This window comes from Protopterus annectens, chromosome 7.part0, assembly GCF_019279795.1.
Source record: "Protopterus annectens isolate FY-2018-M chromosome 7.part0, PAN1.0, whole genome shotgun sequence".
NCBI lineage: Eukaryota > Metazoa > Chordata > Ceratodontiformes > Protopteridae > Protopterus > Protopterus annectens.
The window spans coordinates 1,192,728,400-1,192,754,546 of record NC_056739.1 but is presented as its reverse complement, the minus strand read 5'-3'; the positions used below and the strand labels follow the sequence as shown (position 1 = coordinate 1,192,754,546).

Below are 26,147 nucleotides of genomic sequence, written 5' to 3'. Positions count from 1 at the left end.
TCCAGTCTATAGTGGCTGTAGGTGCTCTCCAGAGGGATCTGAGGTAAAAGATGAGTAGTCTGAGGAGCAAGCTATGGCCACATCACAGTCACCCACCTGCAGTTGAGGCAGATTGTTAGCCTGCTATGGTGTCAAAGGCTGTTTGCTTAACTCTTTCTTTTTGTGACTGAAAGAAGGAGCAACCATAGGACCAGTAGTATGTTCCATGATCATGATCAATCTGAAAATGATGTTTCTTTTTCAGGGAACAAAGCAGCAAAATACAGTAAACATTTAAAGTCTTTAAAAGTCACTTTTTCACACAAAACACAGTAAAATGCACTTTAAAATGCCTTTCCAGCCCCCCCAAAGTAAAATAAACACACATTTTCCACAGGAAAAAAAAGTTTTTCAATTAATTTAAAGGATTTTTAAACTGACAAGAAAAAAGTCCACTCCAGGTTAAAAGTTCAGTTAAGTCACGTGACAGTCTGTTAAAACACAAACTCCAAGCTAAAAATAGCTTTCTTAAACAGGAAAGTGCAATAAATATTTTTTTAATGTGAAGCTTTTTCCCCAAATGGAACTCATCTGCCAAGTAAAGGGATAGCACATGCCAAATGTTGATCCTTGAAAGCCAGTAGAGGAGCACGCTCTTCAACAGCAGAAAGAGTTCTGAAGTGCTTGAAGCCCAAACCTGTCTTTTTAGTCAAGCTGGATAATGGTTTGGACACATGGAAGGTGTCTTGAAACATTGGAAGCTTGGCAGGATATAACCATATAGCTAAGGCTACTGCAGCACTGATCAGTATGATGAACATCTTCAGCTTGCAAACTCTCTGTAGAATTTTCTGCTTCCTTCCATGGCTTCTATACATTAGTATGGCAAATTTGTTGTATCTCTCTCTCTTTCATGTATAACTATATCCCTGTCCCTCAGGGTTTAGTGCTGAGACTACCTCCTTTTTGGCATTTATTTCTCTGGTCTACATACATGACCCAGGACTAGCTTACTAAGCTTCCAGATAGTTGAAAGTGGGAGTCACTGTTAATCCCCCCCAACACTACTCAAACCCACCACAAAAAATTCTCCCTCATAAACTCTTAGTGTACTGAAAACAGACTACAATTAAATGGTAAAAACTGCAGTATTTAGTAGGAAATCTTTCCTGTCTGTATACTGTATACTGTATTGCCAATGCACCACCACAAAGCTAAAACATAATTACGGACCTTGGAGCTAGAATTGATAATTCCCTATCTTTTGATCATCATGTGACAACAGTAGTCATAAAATCCTTCTGTAGCACCCCTAATCACTAAGGGAATATCACCCTGATCTAAGGAGGTCATCATTTCCTTATATTCATAATTAATGATGCCATTTTTGTTTTTTACAATGTTCTCTTTGTGATGTACCCTAAAGGAATACCTACACTTGGAAATGACAATGTTCATCTTTATTGTGATTTGTAAAGGTGTGCAGGGATTTAAAGGCTGTAGCAGTTCAAATATCATCAGTAGCAGCATTACAGAAAGTGATAGTAAACACAGCCTTAGCTCTAGTAGAATGAGCCCAGAAAGTTGCTTGCAAAGACTTGCCATGTTTATTGTAACAAAACTTAGCTAACCATTTGGAAAGGATAAGCTTAGAAATGTTCCTGCCAAAGTTAGACTTACCAAAGCCCTCCCATTTTGTAAAATTGATTGATTTTGAGTATATACATAAAAGGACAGATTTTAAGTTAATAAAGGCTTGGTCTATAACAAAGTTTAGCAGTAGGTATGATTTCCAAGGGCTGGACATTATCTTACCAAGCACCACTTCTGCATATCTGCATGCAAATGAAGATGGGTTTAACATGCTATAACATGTTTACATTCTCAATAGGGGAAGGCCCAGCCACCATACAAATGATAATGAGTCCTATCTGATCTCTTCATTCTGAGCAGGTGAAAGGCCAGTCAGGTGGATATGGGTTGTTGCAGTAAGCTTTATGCCCCCAGTAACAACATTAATATTAGCAATATGATCATTCAAAATTTAGATGTAAGAAGATCTGAAGAAATGCACAAGGATGAAAGGACTTATCCAAATGAAATGTATCAAAGGAATGATCTTTATTCAGTCTGTTTTTTGAAGCAGGAGAATTTGGAACTGGATTTATTTTGCTTTTAGAAAAATAATTATTTAGTTGAAGGGCTTGCTCTAAGTACTTGGACTCTTGACAGTCCTGTGTTGGTAGAGTCACTGATCAGGATATTCAGGAAAAAGAAAAGTTCAGTTGATTGAGTCAATTTAGATTTCGTGTTCAGATTCCGTGACAAACTTCTGTAATGAAGGATGTTTTGTTTGATGGCAATCCTTTCCGTGTGATAAATTAGGTATGTGGGTATGTATGTAGGAAAGTGGTGGTGATTAATGCTACTTCTTTATTTTTGCTGAGAGACAAAGCAGAGGGAGATTAATTACTGTTGGTCTCTGATAGGGCAGTGTGTGTTGGACTTCACTGAGTGGTCTGGTTGCAGTTTTGGTGAGAACTTCTTTAGGGCCTTTGTGCAGCTTGGCTGTCTGCTGCATCCATCTGCTGTAGGTTCAGTCCAGGCTATCTACCAAGAGAAGGCTATAGTGTACTGAACACAGCAACATCTGGGTTAATACTACTTCTCAGGAAGCAGTTTGGGATTAATGCTACTCTTTTGCTTCTGGTGAGACAAGGAGTTAAGGTTCATTGATTCCTAGCTCCATGCAGCTGTGTCGAGACCAGCACTATCTCCAGTTCCCTAGAGATAGCACCTACAATAATCAACTGCAAAACTCATAGGTTCTACTCCCTTTCTACTCATATTAGTAACCACCTTGAACCAGGGACCAGATGACATCCTGGGCTGTGTACTACATGAACTACAAAATGAACTGGCACCTCACCTAAGTGTCATGTTTAATCATAGCCTCACCTCAGGCTTCATGCCCAATGAGTGGCTTGCAGCTACAGTTATCCCACTCCACAAGGGGGGATCCACCTTGGATCCCAGGAACTATCGTCCCATCAGTCTGACGAGCCTGATCTGCAAAGCCATGGAATGCATTATCATGGAACTTATAAACAAAGACATTGGCAACCTTCAAACACTGGACCCCACCCATTTGGTTTCATAAAGGGCCAATCTTGTCTCCTCAACCTGATTGACTTCTTCAAATCAGTCTCCAGAGCCGTGGATGAGGGTAAGGCAGTCCACACAGCCTATCTGGACCTTGCCAAGGACTTCGACACCATCCCCTACTCTGGAATCATAGATAAACTTACTAAGCTGGGCATTAATCCCTACATCACTCGATTGGTTGCCAACTGGCTTACTGACAGAACCCATATTGCAAAAGTAGCTGACTCAAAATACAGTTCCAGACAAGTGACAAGTGGAGTACCTCAGGGTTCAGTCCTGGGACCGCGCTTGTTTGGCATCTACTTCTCTGAAGTACAGGCCAGCACCAAGGGACTCTGGCTAACAAAGTTCACAGATGACTGCAAACTGGGAGCTATTATTGAATCCCCAAATGATGTGGATATTCTAGAAAAAGGCCTTACAGAAACAGATGCTTGGTGTAAGAGCCATGGGCTCAAACTCAATGTCAAGAAATGTATAGTTATCCCCTTTGGAAAAAAACATGTACCCATGAATTACCACATAAGTGGCAGTACACTAAACACCAAAAGTGTGATAAGGGACTTAGGGACACAGGTGGACAGTGGTCTCACCTTCAATAACCACATAGCCACAACAGTCAGGAAATCCTTCTATGTGGCACACCTCATCACTAAGAGCTTTTCATCCCGAAAAAAGGAGGTCATTGTCCCACTGTACTCATCCCTCATTAGACCCATTATAGAGTACAACGCCCCATTTGGTATGTACCTCACAAGACATCTGCAACAACTGGAAAGGCCACAGAAATACCTCACTAAAAGAATCACAGGCCTAAAGCAGATGCCCTATGCTGACCGTCTAAAAAAATTCCAGCTATACTCTTGTCACATATTGCCTACTCAGAGGTGATCTCTGCTTAACATACAAGGCCATGTCAAACCCAGTGCTGTTGGACATGCTACACTTAAAGAAATCCCAATCCCTCAGAGCCACACGCTCTAAACCTGGTCATCACAATGAACAAAACATGCTGGACGAATAGGTTCCTGACCCCGAGACTCCCCATACTCTGGAATGGACTGCCCATACATGTCATGCTGAGCGCCTATTTGGCCCTCTTCAAAAGGAACCTTGACAATTGAATGGAAGATAGAAAATTCACCCCAGGGATCATGTCAGTCACCCTGCTAGACAGGGGACCAGGGAAGTAAATATTCTGAGAAGAAATAGCCAGGGAATTGTTATGCCAAGGCTTGTATAGGCCCTAGGGCCGATAGCCTAGTACCAACCTATGAACCTATGAACTATCCATTTAACTTCTTGTTTCTCCATCCTATTTTTCATCTCCTAATCTTGGGCTCTTACATATCAACTCAACTACTATAAAACAAAATTTGTGTTTTAATCCATTGGCAAGGACATGTTTGGCTAAAGTGATAGCACTAACCCTCTGGCGCAATGTACGGTTGGTTTTGTTGACATCAAAAGAAGGACGTTCTAGACATCTAGCTAAATAAACCAAATCTCTGCTCATGCAATCAGCATAGTGTAAAATACATACATGTTAGAGGTAATGGGACACGACAGCAGAGGTCTATCAGCAGAGGAAGGAAGAAATGGAAGACATATACAGAAGGAATGGAAATGAAAACAGATATAAAGAAAATGTGGGATCCAAAGACTCTTAGTATGGAACATCTCTAGTTATCAGTTAACTGATGTGGAGATCTCTCTATTACAGAGAGGCCTTTCATTTATTCCAGCAAAACGGGCGGACATTACTAATCTTATTACTGACATTAAAATGTTCAGTAGGAATGCTATGCTTAAATATATGTTTTACGTCGAGAGAGATCCGTTTCTAATTTTAGAAAACTGAGTGTTTATGTACCATCTTTACATCTTTTGTTAGAGGCTTTTAGCAGGACACGTTAAAGGGATTTGTTACAATTATGTAATGGACCTGTACAAGGTAAGAACTTTTAAAATCTTAATATTGATCATCAGAAAGCCTTGAAAGGATTAAGTAACAATGATGCTTTAGTTTTTAGGCCTGCTGATAAAGGGGGGGGGGGGGGCATGGTATTAATGAATAAACTCATGTATGAGAAGAAAATGATAGATATGCTGAATGATGACACTATCTATATTCCTATAATGAATGAACAAGTAAATGTTTTGATTAAAAGAGTACATGCAGATTTATATGAGTGTTTGGCATGGAGAGATACAGACTTTGATCTATATAATTAGTTTTTATTAGTTGAGACACCTGTTATACCTTCCTTCAGAGGATTACCCAAGATACATAAAGATTTATATGACCCCCTCCCCCTTTGAGACCTATAGTGTCTGTTAGAGGTTGGCTCACTGAGCCGACATCGATATATGTTAAAAGGTGTTTAAGACCTGTAGTAGACACTACAATTACTGTACTTAGAGACACTGAACATCTTTTAACATCGTCTGATTTTGCATTCTATGATGATTAGACATCAGTTGACGTTTGTTTCTTTAGATGTGAATTCATTGTTTACTGTGATTCTAAATGAGATTGGTCTTGATTATTTGAGACAGTTCCTGTCAAGAGTTAGTGACCTTCCTTCTGGTAAGGTCTCTTTGATCTGTTTGCTATTAGAAATGATTTTGGAAAATAATATGTCTTGTTATGAGGATTAATACTATCAACAGAAAACAGGAGTAGCCATGGGCAAACTATGTGCAAATTCATATGCAAATATTGTTATGGCTTTTTGAGAAGATAATTTTATTATGTCGAATAGGGAATTGTTTGAAGCATATACCTTTTTATAGGTGATTTGTGGATGACATCTTTTTTATTATGGAATGGTACAGAATTAGAACTTGATGAGCCTTTGATATATATTAATTCAACCACAGATTTTCTACGCTTTACTGGGAATTGGTCGAGAGAGAAGATAGAGTTTCTTGACATCCTAATTACTAATGAAGATGGGACAATTACTACATAGATGTGAGAGATGCAACTATATAGCCAAACTGGAGGCTGAACTCTCTCAACACAGGACTAGCAAGACCAGACAGGAGGAGAAGGTAACCACACACACAACAAACCCAGTCTCACATAAACCACCCACAACTGCAAACCAAACACAGTAACACAAAGACATACTCGGAGGCTCTAATAAAAAACTTAATGAAACAACAGAGGCTCCCAAAGCAGACATCCAAGAAAACACCACCTCAAAACTCTGCACAAGCAACACATAGTACACAAAGTCAGTGTGCCAAACAATCACAGCCCTTAAGGCAAAACATCATGCCTGATACACTAGTAATAGGTGACTCTATAGTCAGACACACTGACGTCCCGCTTACCAAGCTGAACAAAGAGAGGGTAACGGTGAGCTGCCTGTCGGGAGCTAGGATCCGCCACATAACACAAGCACTCAGGTCACTCCAAAGCAAGTACAAATATGACTCCGTCATTGTCCATGCTGGAGTGAATGACCTGAGATGTACCTCCTTGGACTACATGAAAAGAGACATAGAGGAGCTCTCTGATTATGTAGCCCAGGCCGGTATGACCCTGACCCTGAGCAGCATCTTGCCCTCACCAAGAATGATGCCACAATAAAAGATAAGATGATCAGCTTTAATAATTGGCTCAATTACTCATTCTAGGGGGGATCCAAAGTCTGTCTGCTTGGGATGACATGCTGGACAAGCCACACTGCTTCGCAAGGGATGGCTTGCACCTGTCACCACTGGGCTTCCGGATATTGGCTAAGGCTCTTGCCACCCCCATAGTGCCTTTTTAGGCAAGGCTCAAAAGACAAACCCACCACCTTAGAAAACAATAAAGGAAAAAAAACTAAGGGTAATGCTGCTCAACGCCAGAAGTCTAAATCTCAATATGCAGGCTCTCAAAGCACTCCTCAGTATGGAGAGCATCGATGTCTGTGCAGTAACTGAAACCTGGTTCAAGGCTTCTGAGAGCACCCCAGCCCTACCAGGTTATACCTCGTATCATGCATTTTGGCCCCAAAACCTGGGCCGAACCACAAAAGGAGGGGGAGTGTCCATATTCATTAAAGACATCCACACCTCCAGGTTAGTGGCAATGCACGAAGCATCGGAGACCATCCACGTGCAACTAACCATAGGCAAAACTGCTATACAACTTGTAGCATGCTACAGACCACCCTCGCAATCTCAGGAACTCCATTCAGCCTTCCTGAAGACACTGGAGGATATGAATGTCTCACCAAATACCATCATATTGGGAGACTTCAACTACCCAAATATAGACTGGGTGCATTACTCAAGCCCCAGCACCCTAGCCCAAAGGTTCCTGGAATTCATCAACTCAAATGTGATGGAACAACTAGTCACCTCCCCCACAAGGGGAAATAATATACTTGACCTGATCATCACAAACATGGGGACAAAATGCTCAACACCGGAAGTATACCCCTCACTAGTGAGATCAGACCATAAACTAATAACCCTAGATATTCATATCCCACCTCCACCCCCAGCACAAAAGACCACAGTGAGAAACTTCTCAAAAGCCAACTTTACACTCCTTAGGACTGAAATGGTATCCTTCAAGCCCCCTGGGCCAGTGGAAACCACATCCCATACTGCTGAATCCTTCACAAATGCTTTCTACGGGCCTCTCCAAGAATGCATGGATCATGCAATCCCAAATAAAACCAAGACCCTTTCCACCAAAGGCAGGCATCCTAATCTGGTGGACCCCAGCCATAAACAAACTTTATAACAAGAGAAGGAAGCTGCTGCAAGACAGAGCAAAATCCCATAAAGGGAAGGCATCCCTGATCAGCACTAGCAAAAAACTACGTTCGCTAATAAAATCATCAAAGGCCAACTTTGAGAGAAAAATCACTAAGGACACTAAAGAATCACAAGGCCTTCTTCAGTTATGTTAGAAACCTGGGCGGAAACCCTCAGATATGTGCAGAGTTAGTTCATAATGGCAAAAAATACACTGAACCCACAGATATTGCCAACATACTGGCAGACAGGTTCAGTGCAAATTTCTCCCCTCCCTCTCCCCCAAAAGACGAAATAAATATCTCAGCTGAATGCAACCTCCATGAAATCTCAGATGTCCAGGTGAGAGCTGCCCTCAGCAAAGCTAAAAATACAGCACCCATGGGACCTGACGGTGTCCCGGGTTGCGTGCTACATGAACTCCTAGAGGAGTTGAACCCGCACATAAGAATGCTGTTTAATCTTAGCCTTGCTACAGGATATGTCCCTGAACACTGGCGTACAGCTACAGTGGTCCCACTCCACAAAGGTGGCAACTCTACAGACCCTGGAAACTACCGCCCCATAAGCTTGACCAGTCTGGTCTGCAAAGCTATGGAAAGGATCATTATGGAACTCATAAACAAAGACATTGGGGACCTGCAGACAATTAACCCTACCCAGTTCGGCTTTGTAAAAGGCAGATGCTGTCTTTTAAACCTGGTGGACTTTTTTGAAACAGTCACTAGAGCCATTGATGAAGGCAAAGCAGTTCTTACAGCCTACCTGGATCTGGCAAAAGCCTTCGACACAATACCCCACTCAGGCATCATCGACAAGCTCAACAGCTTAAATGTAAACCCGTTTGTCACAAGACGGGTTGCAAACTGGCTAAAGGACAGAACCCACAAAGTCAGAATAGCTGGAGCTATGTCAGACTCTAAGCCAGTCACAAGTGGAGTCCCACAGGGCTCTGTCTTGGGACCCCTCTTGTTCGGCATTTATTTCTCAGTTGTGCAGGCAAACATAGAGGGGTTGTGGCTGACAAAGTTCGCAGACGACTGCAAACTAGGCGTCATAGTCAACACACCAGCTGACACATGCATCCTCCAGAAGGGCCTCACAGAAACAGACGACTGGTGCCAGAGTCATGGCCTTAAACTAAATGCCAAAAAATGTATAGTCATCCCCTTTGGAAAAAACAAAGTACCCACAAATTACCACATAGGTGGTAATCCATTAAGTATGGAAAAAGTAATCAGAGACCTGGGGACCCAAGTTGACAGTGACCTCTCATTTGACACCCACGTCACCAAAGTGGTTAGAAAGACCTTCTACCTTGCCCACCTTATCATGAAGGGATTCACATCCAGATCAAAGGATGTCATTGTACCCTTATATTCCTCCCTTATCAGGCCTATGATTGAGTACAATGTCCCATTTGGTATGTACCTCACCCGGCACCTGCAGCAGCTGGAGAGACCCCAAAAGTACCTTACCAAGAGGATCAAGGGTCTCCAGCATATGTCATATGCTGCCAGACTGAAAAAGCTCCAGCTCTATTCAGTAGCATACCGGCTGCTCAGAGGTGATCTGTGCCTTACGTACAAGGCCATGTCCAATTCAGAATTAATGGACATGCTCCACCTCAAAAAATCCAAATCCATCAGAGCCACGAGAGCTAAAGATCTAAACCTCAGCACTAATATGAATAGGACATGCTGGAGGGATAGATTCATAACCCAGAGGCTTCCCACACTCTGGAACAGGATACCTGTCCATGTTAGGCAGAGCCCCTCACTGACTCTCTTCAAGAGAAATCTGGACGAATGGATGGGAGATCGTAGGTTTACCCCAGGGGCCATCTCTGTGTCATTGCTAGATAGAGGCACAGTAAACTCAATTTAATTTAAATTGTACACTTTTGTATCATTACATGGGGTGGCGAAAGCCACATACACTTTGGCTAGGCTTATAAATGCCCTAGGGCAGATAGCCTAGTACTATACTATGAAACTATGAAACTATGTATAGGAAGTCTTGTAGAAAGAATCATCTATTGCACAGACAGAGTATGCACCCTCTCCCATGTTTATAAGAACATAGTGAAGGGTCAGGGATTGAGGGTCTCCAGACTTACTAGCTCATGGAAAGGATGTGAAGAGGTTTTGAGGATATAACAGACAGATTTTTTTGGACAGAGGCTATAAACATGATGAATGTACTTGTTTGTTGGATAATGACTTTATTGATACAGGAAAGAGGGGTAAACCTTTTTATCCTCTGAGCCGTGTCTATTACCTTGTTCATTTTTATCACTTGGATTTACTATTGTCTTGGATGAGGTACTTAATTCTTTGGGACCTTTTTCCTGATTCACACAAAGGTCATACCAAACACATAAATATACATATGCTGAGGATCTTAAAAGTAACATACCTAAATCACAAAGGCCTTCTAAATGTAACCTCACAAACACACACAACACTCATCATGAAGCATACATTAAACAGTCACAGTGTCTCAGTTCAAAGGCCAATAAGGCAAATCTCCACATAATCCAACTTCCTAGTTCATACTGGATCTGGTCTTCACTAACATGGGAGACTGCAACACACCCCCTACTGTAATGCCTTCCCTGGTAATGGTCTCATTTGAAGTAAAAATAAAACCCAGACCCCCCAGCTAAACCTGGAATATTCAGGAAATATTCTAGGGCTAACCTTCTGCTATTAAGTGAGAACCTGGCAAAATTTCAAGCCCCCATAAACACTGAGAACATTGCTGCCTATGCAGAACTGTTCACAGAAACCCTGTACAAGCATGTTAATAACTGCATAGACTCAGCTGCACCTACCAGGTAAAAGTACAGAACTAACTCAAAAAACAAGTCACCCTGGTAGAATCACAAAATCAATAGGATGTATAACAGGAGGAAGAAAATCATGGCAAAAATTAGGAGGTGCAGCACCCAGCAGGATAAAAACACTCTCATCAAACTAAACAAACAACTCAGAGGACAAATAAAGTCTATCAAAGCCAAATTTGAAGTAAGTTTGGCCTCCCAGGCCAAGGACAACCACAAAGCATTCTTTAGCTATGTCTGCAACCTCAAATGCAATACACAATTGTGTGCAGAGCTCATTGTAAATGGAGCCACCTGTGCTGAGCCAGAAGATATAGCAAACCTCCTGGCTGATAAATTCAGCTCCAACTTTATCCCTCTTTCCCCCTCAACCTTCCCTCAGGAAATATCATCAGCTATAACTCCCCCTACTATCACTAGGGAACAGGTCTTTAATGCTCTCTCTAAGACCAAGAACACTGCATTAATGGGTCCAGACAATATCCCAGGATGCCTTCTAAATAGCATGAAACAAGACCTATCAGGGCCTCTGGAATTATTATTTAACTGTAGCCTGCAAAGAGGCTTCATGCCATGTGAATGGAGAAAGGCTACAGTCATCTGTCTGCACAAAGGTGGTCCATCTACAGACCCTGGAAACTACAAACCCATAAGTCTCAGTAGACTTATATGTAAAGCCATGGAAAAAGTTATCATGGAGATGATCAACAGAAATATAGTAAACCTCCAGACACTGGACCCAACCCAGTTTGGTTTTGTCAAGGGCAGATCATGCCTACTCAACCTGATGGACTTCTTTGAGAAGGTCAACAAAACAATGGATGAGGGGCAAATCATTCACACTGCCTACCTTGACCTGGCCAAGGCATTTGATACAATACCCCATTTGGGCATTGTTGACAAAATCAGGAGGTTAGGTACAAACCCATATGTCACCCTAGTGGATAGCCAACTGGCTCACAGACAGGACCCAGGAAGTTAGAATTGGGGAGTCCACCTCTAGAAAGAGGCCAGTCACAAGCGGAGTCCCTCAGGGATCTGTCCTTGGACTGCTCCTTTTTGGCATTTACTTCTCAGAAGTCAAGGCCAATGACAGTGGTCTCTGGCTGACTAAATTTGCAGATGATTGCAATTTAGGAGCTGTCATTGAATCTCACACTGACACAAATGTTCTCCAGGAGGGGCTGACACAGGCAAACAACTGATGTCAGAGCCATGGACTAAAACTAAATGCCAAAAAATCAAGAAATGCATAATAATATAATTTGGGAAGTCATCCATCCCTGGTAACTGTTATATTGAAGACACGCCTCTTAAAGTTGACCCAGTAGTCAGCAACTTAGGGACACACAGAGACAGTAATCTAGCCTTTGACCATCATGTACCTCCAGTGTTGAGGAAATCATTCTGTGTTGTTCAACATATAAACAAAGATATGGCATCTAAGTTCAAGGAAGTCATTATTCCACTGTATTTGGCATTCATCAGACCTATCATTGAGTACAATGCCCCCTTTGGTATGTACCTAACCAAGCATATCCAACAATTGGAGTATCCACAGAGGTTCCTAACTAAAGGAATACAGGGCATAAGTAAAATGTCCTATGCAGACTGCCTCAAAGCCCTATCCCTGTATTCTGTCTCCTACAGGCTTTCTTTTGAGGGGGAGATCTATGCCTGGGCATAGTCAGACCCACTCTGATGGACCTCCTGCATATTCACAAAACAAACAGCACCAGAATTATCCATTCTAAAGATGTAAACCTTGCCTATGATATAAATAGGATCTGCTGGACAGATAGGTATGTATCCCAGAGAATACCCCGTTTATGGAACAGGCTCCCCATCCATGTGAAGCAGTGTTTCTCCCTAACCCAATTCAAGTACAACTTGGACAATTGGATGGGGAACCAGAAATTCATCATTGGTTTGACACCTATGTCTCTAATGGGCACAGGTAATCTGTAAATGGTTCATCTTCCAGGCCCATGCTTACACGTATCAAGGGTATCAGAACTTGTCAGAGATTAGGGATGCATGGGTAGGCTTAAAAAGGCCCTTGTGGTAATTAGCCTAGTAAACACCTATGAACCTAGGAATAGAAAAGCTCACTGCACATAAAAATAAAGGTAATCCTCAAATGCAAAGAAAGCTCTTGCTAAACCCACCAGGGAACTCCTGACCCTGACTAAATCAATCAAAGCTGGATATGAAGTAAAAATGTCAACCCAGGCAAAGGACAACCACAAAGCCTTCTTTAATCATATTAGAAAACTTAGAAACAGTGCCCAGCATTGTACAGAGCTAACAGTAAATTATGTGACATATGTGGGCCCAGAGGACATAGACAATCTACTAGAAGATAAAATTAGCTCTAATATCATTCCCTTCTCCCTTCTTACATTCCCAGATCTCATACCCACATCAAAACTCCACTAAGTCTCCCATGCACAAGTTCACAAGCACTAACCAAGGCCAAAAACACAGTTTCTGTGGTGCCAGATAACATACGAGGCTGCTTACTGACCAACCTGAAACAGGACCTGCTAGAACCCCTACAGGGGCTATTCATTGTAAGCCTCCAAACAGGCTTTGTGCCATGTGACTAGGGGACAGCAATTGTCATCCACTTGCACAAAGGTGGGGCATCATGGACTTGGGAAATTACAGACCCAGACCCATAAGTCTGACCAACCTCATCTGTAAGGCTATGATAAGGATCATTATGAAGTATCCAGTGGGCCCACAACTTGACACTTGCTGTGAGCCACAAAATGACAACACCAGCCCTGGAAGAGGTTACTCATTACTTAACCAACTAATTAATAAGTTGTGTGACACAATTCTCTCATTAGAATGTTAAGACCTACTTCTACCAGTCAAAAATATTATTGGGTATGATTTCATTTTGGCTTAATTTAACAACAGATGTTTCTGGCCCTAATCCAGGGTGTTAGCAGTACTACTGTGTCAGACATCTGTAGGGAATTGGGAAATTATGCCAGCCTTCCCTGGGAATTGTGTGTGCCTGTGTGTGTGTGTGTGTGTGTGTGTGTGTGTGTGTGTGTGTGTGTGTGTGTGTGTGTGTGTGTGTGTGTGTGTGTGTGTAAGATGGTTACAATGGATATATTGTTTCACAGAGCACAAAGACTTAGCTCTGTCTGTGGCCTGTGTGTAGTCCATTTAGGATTTGGATGTTAGACGCTCATGCCAAGAAAATCAGTGCATATTCCCTTTTTCTCTTGGGATCAGGTTGTATTCTGTGAATTCATTATTGGAGTAAACTGGTGTGTACTTTACTGGTAATTCGGCATCCTTGGTTGACTGTGTTTGACTGTACTGGGATTCAAATCCAATCAGTGCTAGCCATCTTGATATCACAATTGTTGGCATCCTGCCATCTAGAGGTCACCTCATTGCCCTCATCACAACGGTGACACTAGTGCCATCATACAATCACATTTGGTGGCCAGTAGTAAGGATATGGGAACTAAAATTATTCAGCCTAAAGCAGCTTTGTGACCAAAGGTGTGTATGTTAAGCCATGCAGCCTCTGGGTAAAATGTGTTCAGGTTTGGTTGTGCACCTCAGTTATTTTATTTTTAATGAAATTAGTTTAAAAACAGACTCTCGTCTGACAACTATGATAAAATGTCAGTGGCCCAGCTGACAAAAGAAAGTAAAGCAAGACGAATCCAGCAGGCTAGTATGTCCAGAGATGAAAAGGTGGCAGCTTTGTGCACAAAGCAATAAAGAGAGAGTTTGCAAGATGCAAAAGACAGTCAGTTCCACCCCGAGAGGATTTTAAAGGCCAACTGGAATTATAGACTGGCATTTGAAATGAAGCATATGGAACCTGAGGCAGCTGAGCAGGTGCAACTGCTGAGGGGTTCAGAAAGAGAGCATGCACAAGCAGATGAGAGGAGAGATAAAAGCAATGCCAGCAAAAAAACATATGCCCGCCAGAGACATGTCAGTCATAATGGGGGGGCGATCACAACCAAGATGCGTAGGTCAGTACAAAACCTTTTCCTCAATCTAAGGAGGGAGATTATTTGGATTGTTTTACAAGGGTCATTGAGAAAGTGTGTATTCAGCACTGAGTTGACAAAGGCCAGTGGGTAAGGTTTATAACTCCCTTGCTAATGGGCAAAGCAATACATGCATTGTCTAGACTCATTGACTTTGATGGCTGAAACTATGCCAAAGTTAGATAATGTTTGCTTGCTTGCTTTAATTTGAAACCGGAGTTGTATAGAAAGAAGTTCAGATAATACAGAAATAAGGCAGATAAAAGTGCAACTGAATATATTGCAGAAAACAGCAATTATTTTCAGAGATTGATGAAATGTTAGGTCAGCACATTTGAAATGTTTGTAAACCTTTTAATCAGGGAACAAATCATCATTGGTTGGCAGACTAGTTACACTGCTAAGGAGATGAGAAGGAAAGATGACCTTTTACTTAGCTACCAGGTTGCCACTGGATGGGGGGCAGCATTTCATATTCGTATAACAGAACCCATGGGAACAGCCTAAGTCATCCCAGTAGGTTACACAGGACAAGGGGGATGTCACAGGTTCAGATAGATGTCCAGATTTTTGGGTTAGATGTTTCAAATGTGACCAAATGGGGCATGTACAGAATTGCTGTCCACTAAGGCAGGGGGAAGAACAAAGGTCTCAAGAAGCATCAAGCAAGTCTAGAACCATGACAGTGGTGGTTGTTTAGATATCTGTATTCTATCCTTGCAGAATAGAAGGAGGCCTTTGCCAAAAGGATACAGCCTCAAACACAACCACAGTCAAACCTGCAGTAGTCTGACACCAGCACTACCTGCCTGGGCACTTTACTCCAGTTAGAGCTTTATGTAGGAAACCTTTTCAGGTACTTTTGGCCAGGCACTATCTATACTAGGAAGAGGGGCAAGGTAGCAAGAGCAAGCAGGTGGCTGTGTCTGAGGACATTTCTGCTGATGTCCTATTACTGAATAACTTTCACAGTACGGTACCTTGTGTGCAGCCTGTTACACACAGCCAGGTATGGAGGCAAATTTGTGGGAGCAGTATGGGGTAGAAGACCCAGCCAGAGCTCATCTTTCCATCTATGACTTGTAAAGTGGCTACTTCAAAGGGGGAGCTGGTTAGAAGCAATTACCTGGGATCAAGCCACAGCAGGAAAAAGGTATAGAACGTCCCATGGAAGATGATACTTCAAGAGAGAGAGGTAACTGATAGTAGTCAGTCAGAACTTGAGACACCATTGGTAGACAGTACCAGAATTCCTTTGGAAGGGGAGATAGGGGAGGGCTACCAAGGGGAGCTGAGACAGGCTGAAACTATTTTACAGGACATGAGGTAGATAGCCAAGGACAGTTAAGATATTTAGTAACAAAGGGAGAACATATACTGGGATAAAGGATTGTTGTACAATGAATGGACTACTGAAGGAAGGCTAAAGAGACAAGTAATACAACAAATGGTAATACCAGGGCCTACCTACTGGCACTTCGGGCCATAGCATGTAATATTGCTTTTACAAGCCATAAGACAATAAAGCATACTAAAAGATGGTTTATGCATAATTCCTACTGGCCTGGAATTGCAAAAGATGTAACAAGATACTGCAGGGTCTGTGAGCAGTACCAGAAGGTTGGCAAGACTGGATACAAAACCAAAGCTGCTTTGACGCCTTTGGTTGTTACTGAGGAACCATTTCAGAGTGTAGATATAGATATTTTACTCCAAGGCCACAGGTAAGAAACATATCCTGGTAGAGGTCGATTATGCCACTAGGTACCCAGAAGAAGTGGTAGTGTCTTCTATTGAGGCACAGAATATGGCAAATGCTTTGCTAGAGATTTACCTAGGGAAATATTGAAGAATAAAGTTTACAACTTTAAGTTAGACCTGTTGACTTTCTTGTGGAAGTGCTGATGGGTAAAGTGCCTAAAAGATACCCCTATCATCTACAGAGTAATAAATGGTCTAATGGACAGGTGTAACTCTACTTTGAAGATTATGTCAAGAGCATTTGCAGACCAGTTCAGGAGGGAGTGGAGCAAGTATTTGTCCCATCCTCTCTGCATACAGTAAGGTGCTCCAGGCATCTAGAGGGTTTTCATCTATTCAGCTATTGTACAGTCACAGGGTAAGGAGGCCCCTGAATGTTACTTGTGATGAGTGGGAAGGTAAATGTGATTCCCACAAGTAGTCTGTTGTGGAGAATGTCCTGAACCTCAGGACTAGACTTGTGGTGCTAATTGGAATGGCACTGGAGCCCTAGCACAGGTATAACATCAGAAAAAGGCCAGTTATTCCAGGACAGCCAGAACCAAAAAATATTCTGTAGGGCAACAGGTGATGGTACTTATTTCTGTGAGACACAACAAGCAGCCTTTGAGGGCTCTTTTATCATTTTGAAAAATATGAGTCATTCCATAATAGAGTTGCCAGGCAGGAGAATGAAGTACAAATTCTACCTTGTTAACATGATAAAGCCCAATAATAACAGAGAGACCATGGTACTTAATAACTGCAGTGAGATGCAGGAGGAGACAGAGGGAAATCTGGAGATAGACCTTCTTAGTGGTGCTCAGAGGCCATCTAGCCACGTCTAATCTCTAGCGAGGTTCAGGTAATCTGAGCAATATTACAGAAATTTAGGAATAAATTTACTGGTTGGCCAGGATGTATCCATCTGTTGAAGCACCATGTAAGAATGGGATCCCTGCAACCAATCAAACAAGCTCCTTATAGAGTACCTAAAAGGGTTAGACAAAATCTGAAACAGAAACTGAAGACATTTTGGAACTCTGAATAAACCAGGAGTCCAACAGTCCCTTGGCCTCACCAGTGGTGCCAAAGAAGGATGGCAAAACCTGTTTCTGTGTGGATTATGGAGAATAGACTGGCATGCACTTTTTTGCTAATTCTTTATTCTTTCTTGACAATGGTTGACGATAGTGGAATTCAAACCCATCTTGATGTCACAGTTGTTGGTATCCTGCTATCTAAAGATCACAGTGGGGGCAGTAGTATCATTGCCCTCATTACAATGGTAGCAGACCAGCCTACCATCACAATCTGTTTCTACTGTTTCAGAAAAAAGGAAAATATGCCTACTATTTGCACTGTATAGGAAAGGACAGGGGTCGGATGATAATGGTCTTGACACTCATTAATGGAAAATGGCCTGACTTTCTCAGATGAACATTTTCTGATCATCACTGCTGTTGTCTTCTGCTCCTCAATGACTGTGGCTTCTTTTAGAGATTTTTTTATTCTGTTCATTGTAAAAAGAATGGTTCTTAGAGGGATACACAAGCTGTAGTTTTCTCCACACTTACAATCCACCAGGTTGTGCAAGGACATTCCTGTAAGAATTCATTGACTTCCTCATTAACTCAGTTTTTGGACACCATCATTTAGTTGCGCCAAGTGACTTTAGTATCTGGATCAATAATGAGTCAACGACTCTTGCTAAGTAATTCAATTGTAAAATGAGTTTGCTCATGTTATTTCTCATGTGATGCATAAAATTAGACCATACATTAGACTTTATCTTCTTAATGGATATGACAACATTAGACTTAGTGGCAGCACCAGTTTCCTGGTGTGACCACTTCTTGATGCACTTTTGTCTTCAGCCACTGTATTATAGACTCCCTGATATTGAACTGAAGATAATTTGTTCTACTACACATATCATCTCAGAATATTTCTCTTCCATGATCCCTCAATTCCTTTCAGAGGATAGTGCTGATTCTCTGGACACCATGATGACTGACTATAACAGATCTATGTTCATGGCATTAGGGTCTCTAGCCCCAAGTAGTGTTCTCCCAGTGTCTGCTGGGAGACATGAACCTTGGTTTAACCATGGCCTTTATCTTCTGTGATGAGACTGACATGGGCTGGAATATCAATGGCAACATGAAGGCCTGGGAGTGACAAACCTGACCGGCATAAACACTAGATTCAAAGGTTAAATACTAGGCAATCAGTCTGCAGACCATTACAAGCCTAGCCTAAGTATGGAATTGTATGTCCACACATAGCACACTTTTTGAATGTCTGTTTTATAGCTACCTAAATGTATCTATAAAGAATTATAACTTTTGTTAAATGAGAAATCTAGAGAACTGATACCTGATCCCTGCATGTCTGACCCCTTAGTAACTTTGGTAAAGGATCATATACACATCTAACCGATGTCCAATTTCTGGACTTCCCTACCATAATATTAGAAAAGAGAAAAACAGCAATTATTTAGCAGGATTGACACTAATGGTCTCCAGTGTCATAACTGTATGGTATTCATTGCACAACCTGTACATCTGGGGGATAGCATCCAGGGAAAGAGGCCTTTCTTTTATTGATTTGAAAGTCTCCTCTTGATGAATCTTTGAAGAGCTGCCATATTTAGTGAAAACATTTCACCCCAAAACTGTATGCTCACAAAGACTCCTTTGTAAAAAAAAATATGGGTCAGAAGGAGAATTCACATTCTCGAGTAGACAAGCTATAATTCCACATCCAGTGAGGGAGTGGACCCACTCTCAATTAAAGTTCCTACAGTACCATTGACTTGGTCTTCAAAAGGTCCAGGCTGTCCTTAACTTTAAGCTTGTCTAGATTTAGATTCTTCTGGAGACCTTCTCCATTTCTCTTTGAGATTGTGTTTTACATCCTTAATTTTTTATTGACAGAACATGGTCAAGAAGGAACAGGAGAAGCAAGTAAAGTAGTCTGTAATTTTTATGCGATATAAAAGCTGATAATTTTTATGCTGCATAAAAGTTAACAAATACTTTGTCCTTCAAGTTAAAATTTTCTTACTGAAAGAAACACAGTATGTACCATTCTTAATGCTATGTTCTTCTTCCAAAGAAAACAAATACTGTAAATGAGGATCATTTGGGTAGGAAGACCTGAGAGCCACAAGACTTGTTGCTGATTTTCTCAGAGGATGTCATTTATCTGGTATTTATATAGGCTTGCATGGCTTAGTCAAAATCCATTCTGTTACCTCTATCAGTTAACCAGGCTTCTGGTGGAAACAGTTTTTTAGTTGGCACCAATATATATGTTTATTAAGGAGTACAGAGGGAGCAGACCCCTGCTTGGGGGGTGTGGGGTCTTTGTTCCTACTTAAAACTATTTATGTGGAAGCCCATTCCGTCTGATGGACATGATCAAATGGGTTTCCACTAAGCTGTCCATAAATTATGATACTATATCTCATTTATTCATAGAAAATATTTTAATTATTATTTACAATTTTCAGACAAAATAAGTAAAGATTTGACTTAGAGTGTCGCAATAATACACCTGAAATGGCCAACAACACATACTAAACTAACACTTTTCAGTCCTGATGTTGGCAGTGAAGACTGTGCACTATTCTCAGGCAACTATGTATAATCTACTGTGTTCCTTGTCTGTGCTGGTATATAGTACTGTGTAATAAAATAATGGTGATGTCACAGCAATAATGGATTTATGGTATTAACAGTTGTGAACCACATTAACATTTCATTGTATGTAATTTGTTTATATTCTTTCCTCAGTACAATTTTACTGAAAAAAACACTGAAGAGCTGAAAATAGCAAATGTTTAATTTAGGAGGCAAAAAAGAACTAAGGAAAAAGTACACAGGATGCTACCCTTTGTAGCCAAGCTAACTTCCAATGGTCCTAACATGATACTATACAGTGCCTTTTGTGTGGAGTCTGCATGCCCTCCCCGCGGTTGGGTGGGCATTCGAAAGACATGCGTAAATGGGTGCGCCTTCGTTGAAGGTTGAATGTTGAGCTGGCACCTTGGCGTTCATTAAAATCTACTGCCAATCATTAGCAGACCAGAGTTCCACTGTAGCGACCCCTAACCGGGAAAAGCCGAAAGACAAACAACAACATAATTTATAAAAGAGTAAACCATTAAACATTTAAATATATGGAAAATGCCAGAAAGGCAACATTTTATAAGATGACCTTACTTAACAATACAGAGAATGCATTACCACATCTTAAAGTTTATATTTTATTTCAGACTGATTTATTTCCAGCCATAGTGCAAAATGTCTTTGGCTGCTCCATCATTGCAAAGGAATGACTACACTTCTGATAAGAAAATGAGGGACTGCTAAAGTCTGAAAAGAGTCTTGTCCAATAAGACCATTTCAGAAAATGCATTTACCAAAGTGCAATTAAATATCAACATCAGATGAAACATAACACCTTAGTAAATATTTTTTGGTATTTTATAAATAAGCATATTGCATTTGTTTTTGGGGTTTTTTTTGTTTTTTTTTTTTTTTATAAAAAGCAAACTAAACCGTAACTTGAGAAACATGTAACTAATAAACAGTTTAGAAGAATTTTAATTACTGTCTCAATAATTACCTAAATGTTGTGATTCCCTCCATTCTTCCATGATTAGCTTGATATTCCTGCTTAGGTCTAAGGCTTTCAACTTGGCAGACATTACCATATGGAGGATATTTGTCAACATATTCTGAAGTCCCTTTGAAAGCCTTTGCATTACTGTGGAGAGCTGTAGGTTGATGAGGACAGCGGTGACGTCTGAAAAAGAGCAGATGAAAAGCAAGCATGAAGGCATATATCTTTCTTACCAATAATAGAAAACAGGAACATAGCACCATCTCTTGCCAGTTGATTTTCCCACCCATTCAATGAACTTAAGTACTATTTGTCAAACTTGTTGCAACAGATACATAACTACCACTGTACATCAAGCAAAGTAGTACACTTGCCACATTCAAGATTAATTTCAAACTGGCTGGACATACAGATTCTCCCTGGGGCCTATCTTAAATAGCCCTCCTCGAGGCTGGAAGAATCTTTTAATAATGGGTCTTTTTGGACTAAGCCCATAATGGTCTAAAGACTGCTTCTGAACAGAAAATGTGTCTGCTTATTTTGTCTGAAAAATATTTTTCAGATGTTTTCTAACTAGTTTGTTTTAAATAATTATCTAATATTCATTACACTACAAAGCTGACTTTAGGTAAAAGAACACGGATGAAAGTATGTTCTTCAAATACAATATTTATTCCATAATTATTTCTCTTAATAATTATTATCATAAAATAAATTGAATTTTTAATAAAGTAAATACAACTGACTGTACTATGTCTCAGACCAAGATGATCCATGTTCAGTTACCAACAAAGTCACTGGAGGGGGCCAAGCTGTGAGGATGGGACTATGTGGGCATTGTCAGCTAGCCCATCTATGGGGAGGGAGGAGCGGCTCTGTCTCACTGCTTGAGTGACTCTTAGTGGGAACACTAGATATTACAGCCATGGGTATGATTCTACTGAGCACATGTTGCACAGCAGTGTGACACAAACATTCTATGTGGATGAATAAGTAGGCCATTCTACTGGACCAGAAAGCTCTACACTGCCTACTACCTTACTCTTGCCAGAGGGAATAAAATAAGCTGATTGGACTCCTAGGGTAGGAATGAATGGGTCATATGACTCTTGCTTTTCCTTGGGATGTCTCATTCTCACTCCTGAAAAAACAAATGGGCTAGCTAGGTACATGCAGAACAGTCATTGAGTAGGTCCATGTATGGGAAAATACTGACTGCACTAAATTTAATTAAATGAGGCAGATATCTGTTTACAAGCTCTGAAATGTATGCTTCCTTAAATTATGGAATTCATGTCAGAACACAGCATACACTATAAATGAATACAAAACACTGACAAACCTATAAAAAGAAAACCAAAATATATAAAAGCAATACCAAATTAACTCCAAAACCACAAATAAGCTAAAAAAGACCAGTCAAAGTAAAGAAAATGTTTTCTGGGTTAAGTTACCTGCATTTCCCCTATGTCAGAGCTTCCCCCTCTGAACACCCCCTTTATTTCAGTATATTAACGCCACAGTTACCTGTGAAGAAAGGGTAAACCCTCTGTAAGGGTGAAATGCACATTTAGATACATAATTAACTTGTAAGTTCTACTCAATATCTAAGTTAAAGCCAATCACAAAGCAAAACAAACAGCTCTTCACTTTCAGTTCTGTGTTTCTCCAACTAAATGTTTTACAGAATCCAACAAATGCCATGTATAGAATTAAAAATCTATCCACAAAAGCAGTGGCTTTTAAACTGCACTTCATAATAACTGTGTCAGTGTCAGGATCCATGATATTAATTCCAAATTATGCCATATTCTGAATTAGAAGGAAGTCGGTTCAGATATATTTGTATGCCATTTCAGTAGTATACAAAAGCAAATGTAACTGTTTTCAGGGAACAAATGTGACATGCTGAGTGAAGCTTACAACTGCCTTACAGTAAAATCATACAGAAAACTATATTAAGTGATGGAAGTGTAACTGTTTTTTTTTTAACATGTAAATACAATTGCAGTTGTTTTAAACAAATATTACGCATGCACACTTTAATACATTTAGTGAAAATAGAGAAAATCTGTTAGAGAGTAAAAATTTTTTTTCAAATGTGTACTCCCTGAAATGCTACTCTGAGCAAAAAAAAATGCATTTCATGATTTGGACTCCCATCCAAAAGTATGTGACTATGGATACAGGAAATTTTTCATTTAAATTGCTGAAACACTGGGAATATTGCCTGAGCTATTTTAAGAGGTTGGGGGGGAGGGGTGGAGACTAATAAACAAATCCTGTCTTGCTTTTGTGGTATACACAAAAAAGTGCAGTACTAAAAATGCTAAAATTGAAATCCATCTGTCTATGAAACTATGCAACTGCTGTTTGGACTTCTAGAAAGTCAGACACAGTTGAAATTTAGTAAATATTTTAGCTACTGGCGGTGATATGACCAGACAAGCTATTAGAATTTTTCTTTATTCCACATGTCATTTAAACCTGTTTATTTGGTATTTCTTTGTGTAAGTGCAAAGTTGGGTATATGTTTAGTTTTACAAGGTGTGTTGTTTAATTGTATTTATTTCAAGTATGGAATGCTGTTATTAGATTGTAAATGCTTGTGTCCAATGGTCTAATTATTAGCTTAAGGGTATATGTATTAAACTGCTGTAAATTCAAGTTTGGCTTCACCTTTTGAAGAGTTACTGCTCAAGCTGTTGCTACCACAGATATATTTACTGACTGGCTTATCTAAAGGTACACAGTAATTGTTCTATAAATATGCTATGCCAGAAGAGGTTGATTGTTGGCAGTAGTACCATAAAGACAAGGGAGGTGTGTTGGCACTAGAAAAATATCATTAACCCTCCTGTAAAATATGTACATCTATTTTGTGTGTGTGAGAGAGACTGCGTGTGTGTGTGTGTGTGTGTGTGTGTGTGTGTGTGTGTGTGTGTGTGTGTGTGTCCATGCATAATATACAGGAACAAGTTTCAATTACTTTTCATAAGACTACATTAGAAGGCACGGGGCGTCAGTATGAGATGTTTGAAATCCTGGGGAACCAGTACGTATAATTTTGATCTACAGCTGTATAGTATAAAGCTTACTTGGGTGTGGTAGATGTTGGCTTTTACTTGAGGCAGCTGTACATATGTACACTCTTAAGGGCAATAATACCTCACATACTGATTGATGGCAGTGACTGAGATTATGTTAGTTACATATTATTTGGATTTCCGTTATACTGATCTTTAGAACACAGCCTGTGACCATTACAGGCAGAATGAGAAAGACACAGAGAAGGAAATATCAAATAAAAGACTTCTGAAGGTTATTGTTTCCTGGCACTCTTTAAAAAATATAGTCATAATAATTTTACCTGGTCTCAGAAATGGATTTATTTTTAAGGAAGAAGTATTAACATGTAAGGAAAACAAAATGAAAACTGTGAGAATAATATAGGCTTTCCATTTTGTTAGTAAACTAATCAGCACTTAAAATAGCTCTCCAGAGGACATATCCAACAAAATTAATAGAAATACCGAAAAGCACATCAAAGACCAAGATTTGCAAAACAGAGAGATAAAGTAGTTGTATTAAGTTAACTTACTTAACAACAGATGTTCGAATAGATTGCTGTTGCAGAAGGCATAACTGTATGGGATGTATCTTACCAAGGATAGGATGTCCATTCAGCCTACAAAGTTGTGGGCTACTTCTGCACACATTTTATTCGCAATGTGATGTATAATGCTTGTTGCTAAGCAGCCTTTTCCTCATATTTTATATGCAATTAATTAGCTGGGATCATTTCTCCAATCTCTGACGTAACTTAATTTTTTACAACATTCCTTCAATCCCCTTGCCCCCTTGCCATCCTTTTTTCAATTATTTGCAATACTTCAATGTATTTTCTTTGTTTTTCATTTCCTTTCCTTTGTCATCCCCTTTATGTCTGTTTTCCACTTTCTTATGGGTAACACAACTTGAAACCAGTTAACCAAATGACATGTATTCCAATCTTTACTTGTCTCTTGTTTCACTGTTACTAAAAGTAACTGATTCAACTTCTCTTGCCCCCCCCCAAAAAGAATGTCTATGTGATATCTTATCTTCCCAACCATTTCCTCTAGCATCTGTTTCTAAACTGCCTAAAAATTTACATTATAACATTGCCCTAACTTCATTCACTGAATGGCCTATAAATATGTTAGCAAGTAAAAGGCCTCCAGTCCACCTTGCTCCTTTGTCATTGATATTTTCCCATGCCATGTGACTTGGCACTACGCAAAATGTATGCATCCAGTTTTCAGTACAATATATGTGGGAGTACATTCCAGCGTAAAAACTATATAAGGTTTTCCAACTCCAAATTCAAATGTTTAATCTCTCTAAGTTACCATTATCTTTAACATTTACTCATTATGTATTCTTTTGAGTCTTCTAACATTTTTCCCATCCATATTGCCATAAACATTAATCTGATCACCCATAAATTTGCATATCTCTCTTGCAATTCTTATCTCTTGTGTGTTAATCTGCAGGGCTTTTGTTTTATGTTCATTTATCTTATATTCAGTTAGACTTCCAAAATATTCTATTGGCTTAAACAATGTAGCCTTTTCACAGTGTCTCCTAGGGACAGAGTTATGTCATCTGCATAAAATGCTATCTTTAGATCCCTCCTTACGCATCTATAATCCATTATCCTTGATTGCCTGATCTTTGCCACTAAAGACTCCAAATATGTAGCAAAAAAAGAGACAAGGAGCACGCTTGCTTGATTCCCCCTTCAAGGGAGAATGCCATCAATAACCTGTCACTTATCTTCACACATGATGTGGGCCCATCATATATCTTTCCTAGCAAATCTATAAACTGCATTGGCAATGCAATTTCTATCAATAGTGCAAATATGTCAAAAGCTTACCCAGCATCCAAACTAACCATTGAACTGGGTTCTCCTTGTTTTGTGTATCCTGTATAACCATTAAGTTACA

At 40.2% G+C, this 26,147-nt stretch overlaps 1 protein-coding gene across 1 annotated transcript in view; it reads right to left on the bottom strand.

Moving 5' to 3' along the window:
* Window positions 1-26,147, bottom strand: part of SAXO2 (stabilizer of axonemal microtubules 2) — a 383,885-nt gene that overhangs the window by 230,932 nt on the left and 126,806 nt on the right. Inside the window, exon 2 of the mRNA XM_044077804.1 lies at window positions 21,160-21,339. Coding sequence (XP_043933739.1) covers window positions 21,160-21,339 — 180 coding nt within the window. The remainder of the gene's footprint in view (window positions 1-21,159; window positions 21,340-26,147) is intronic.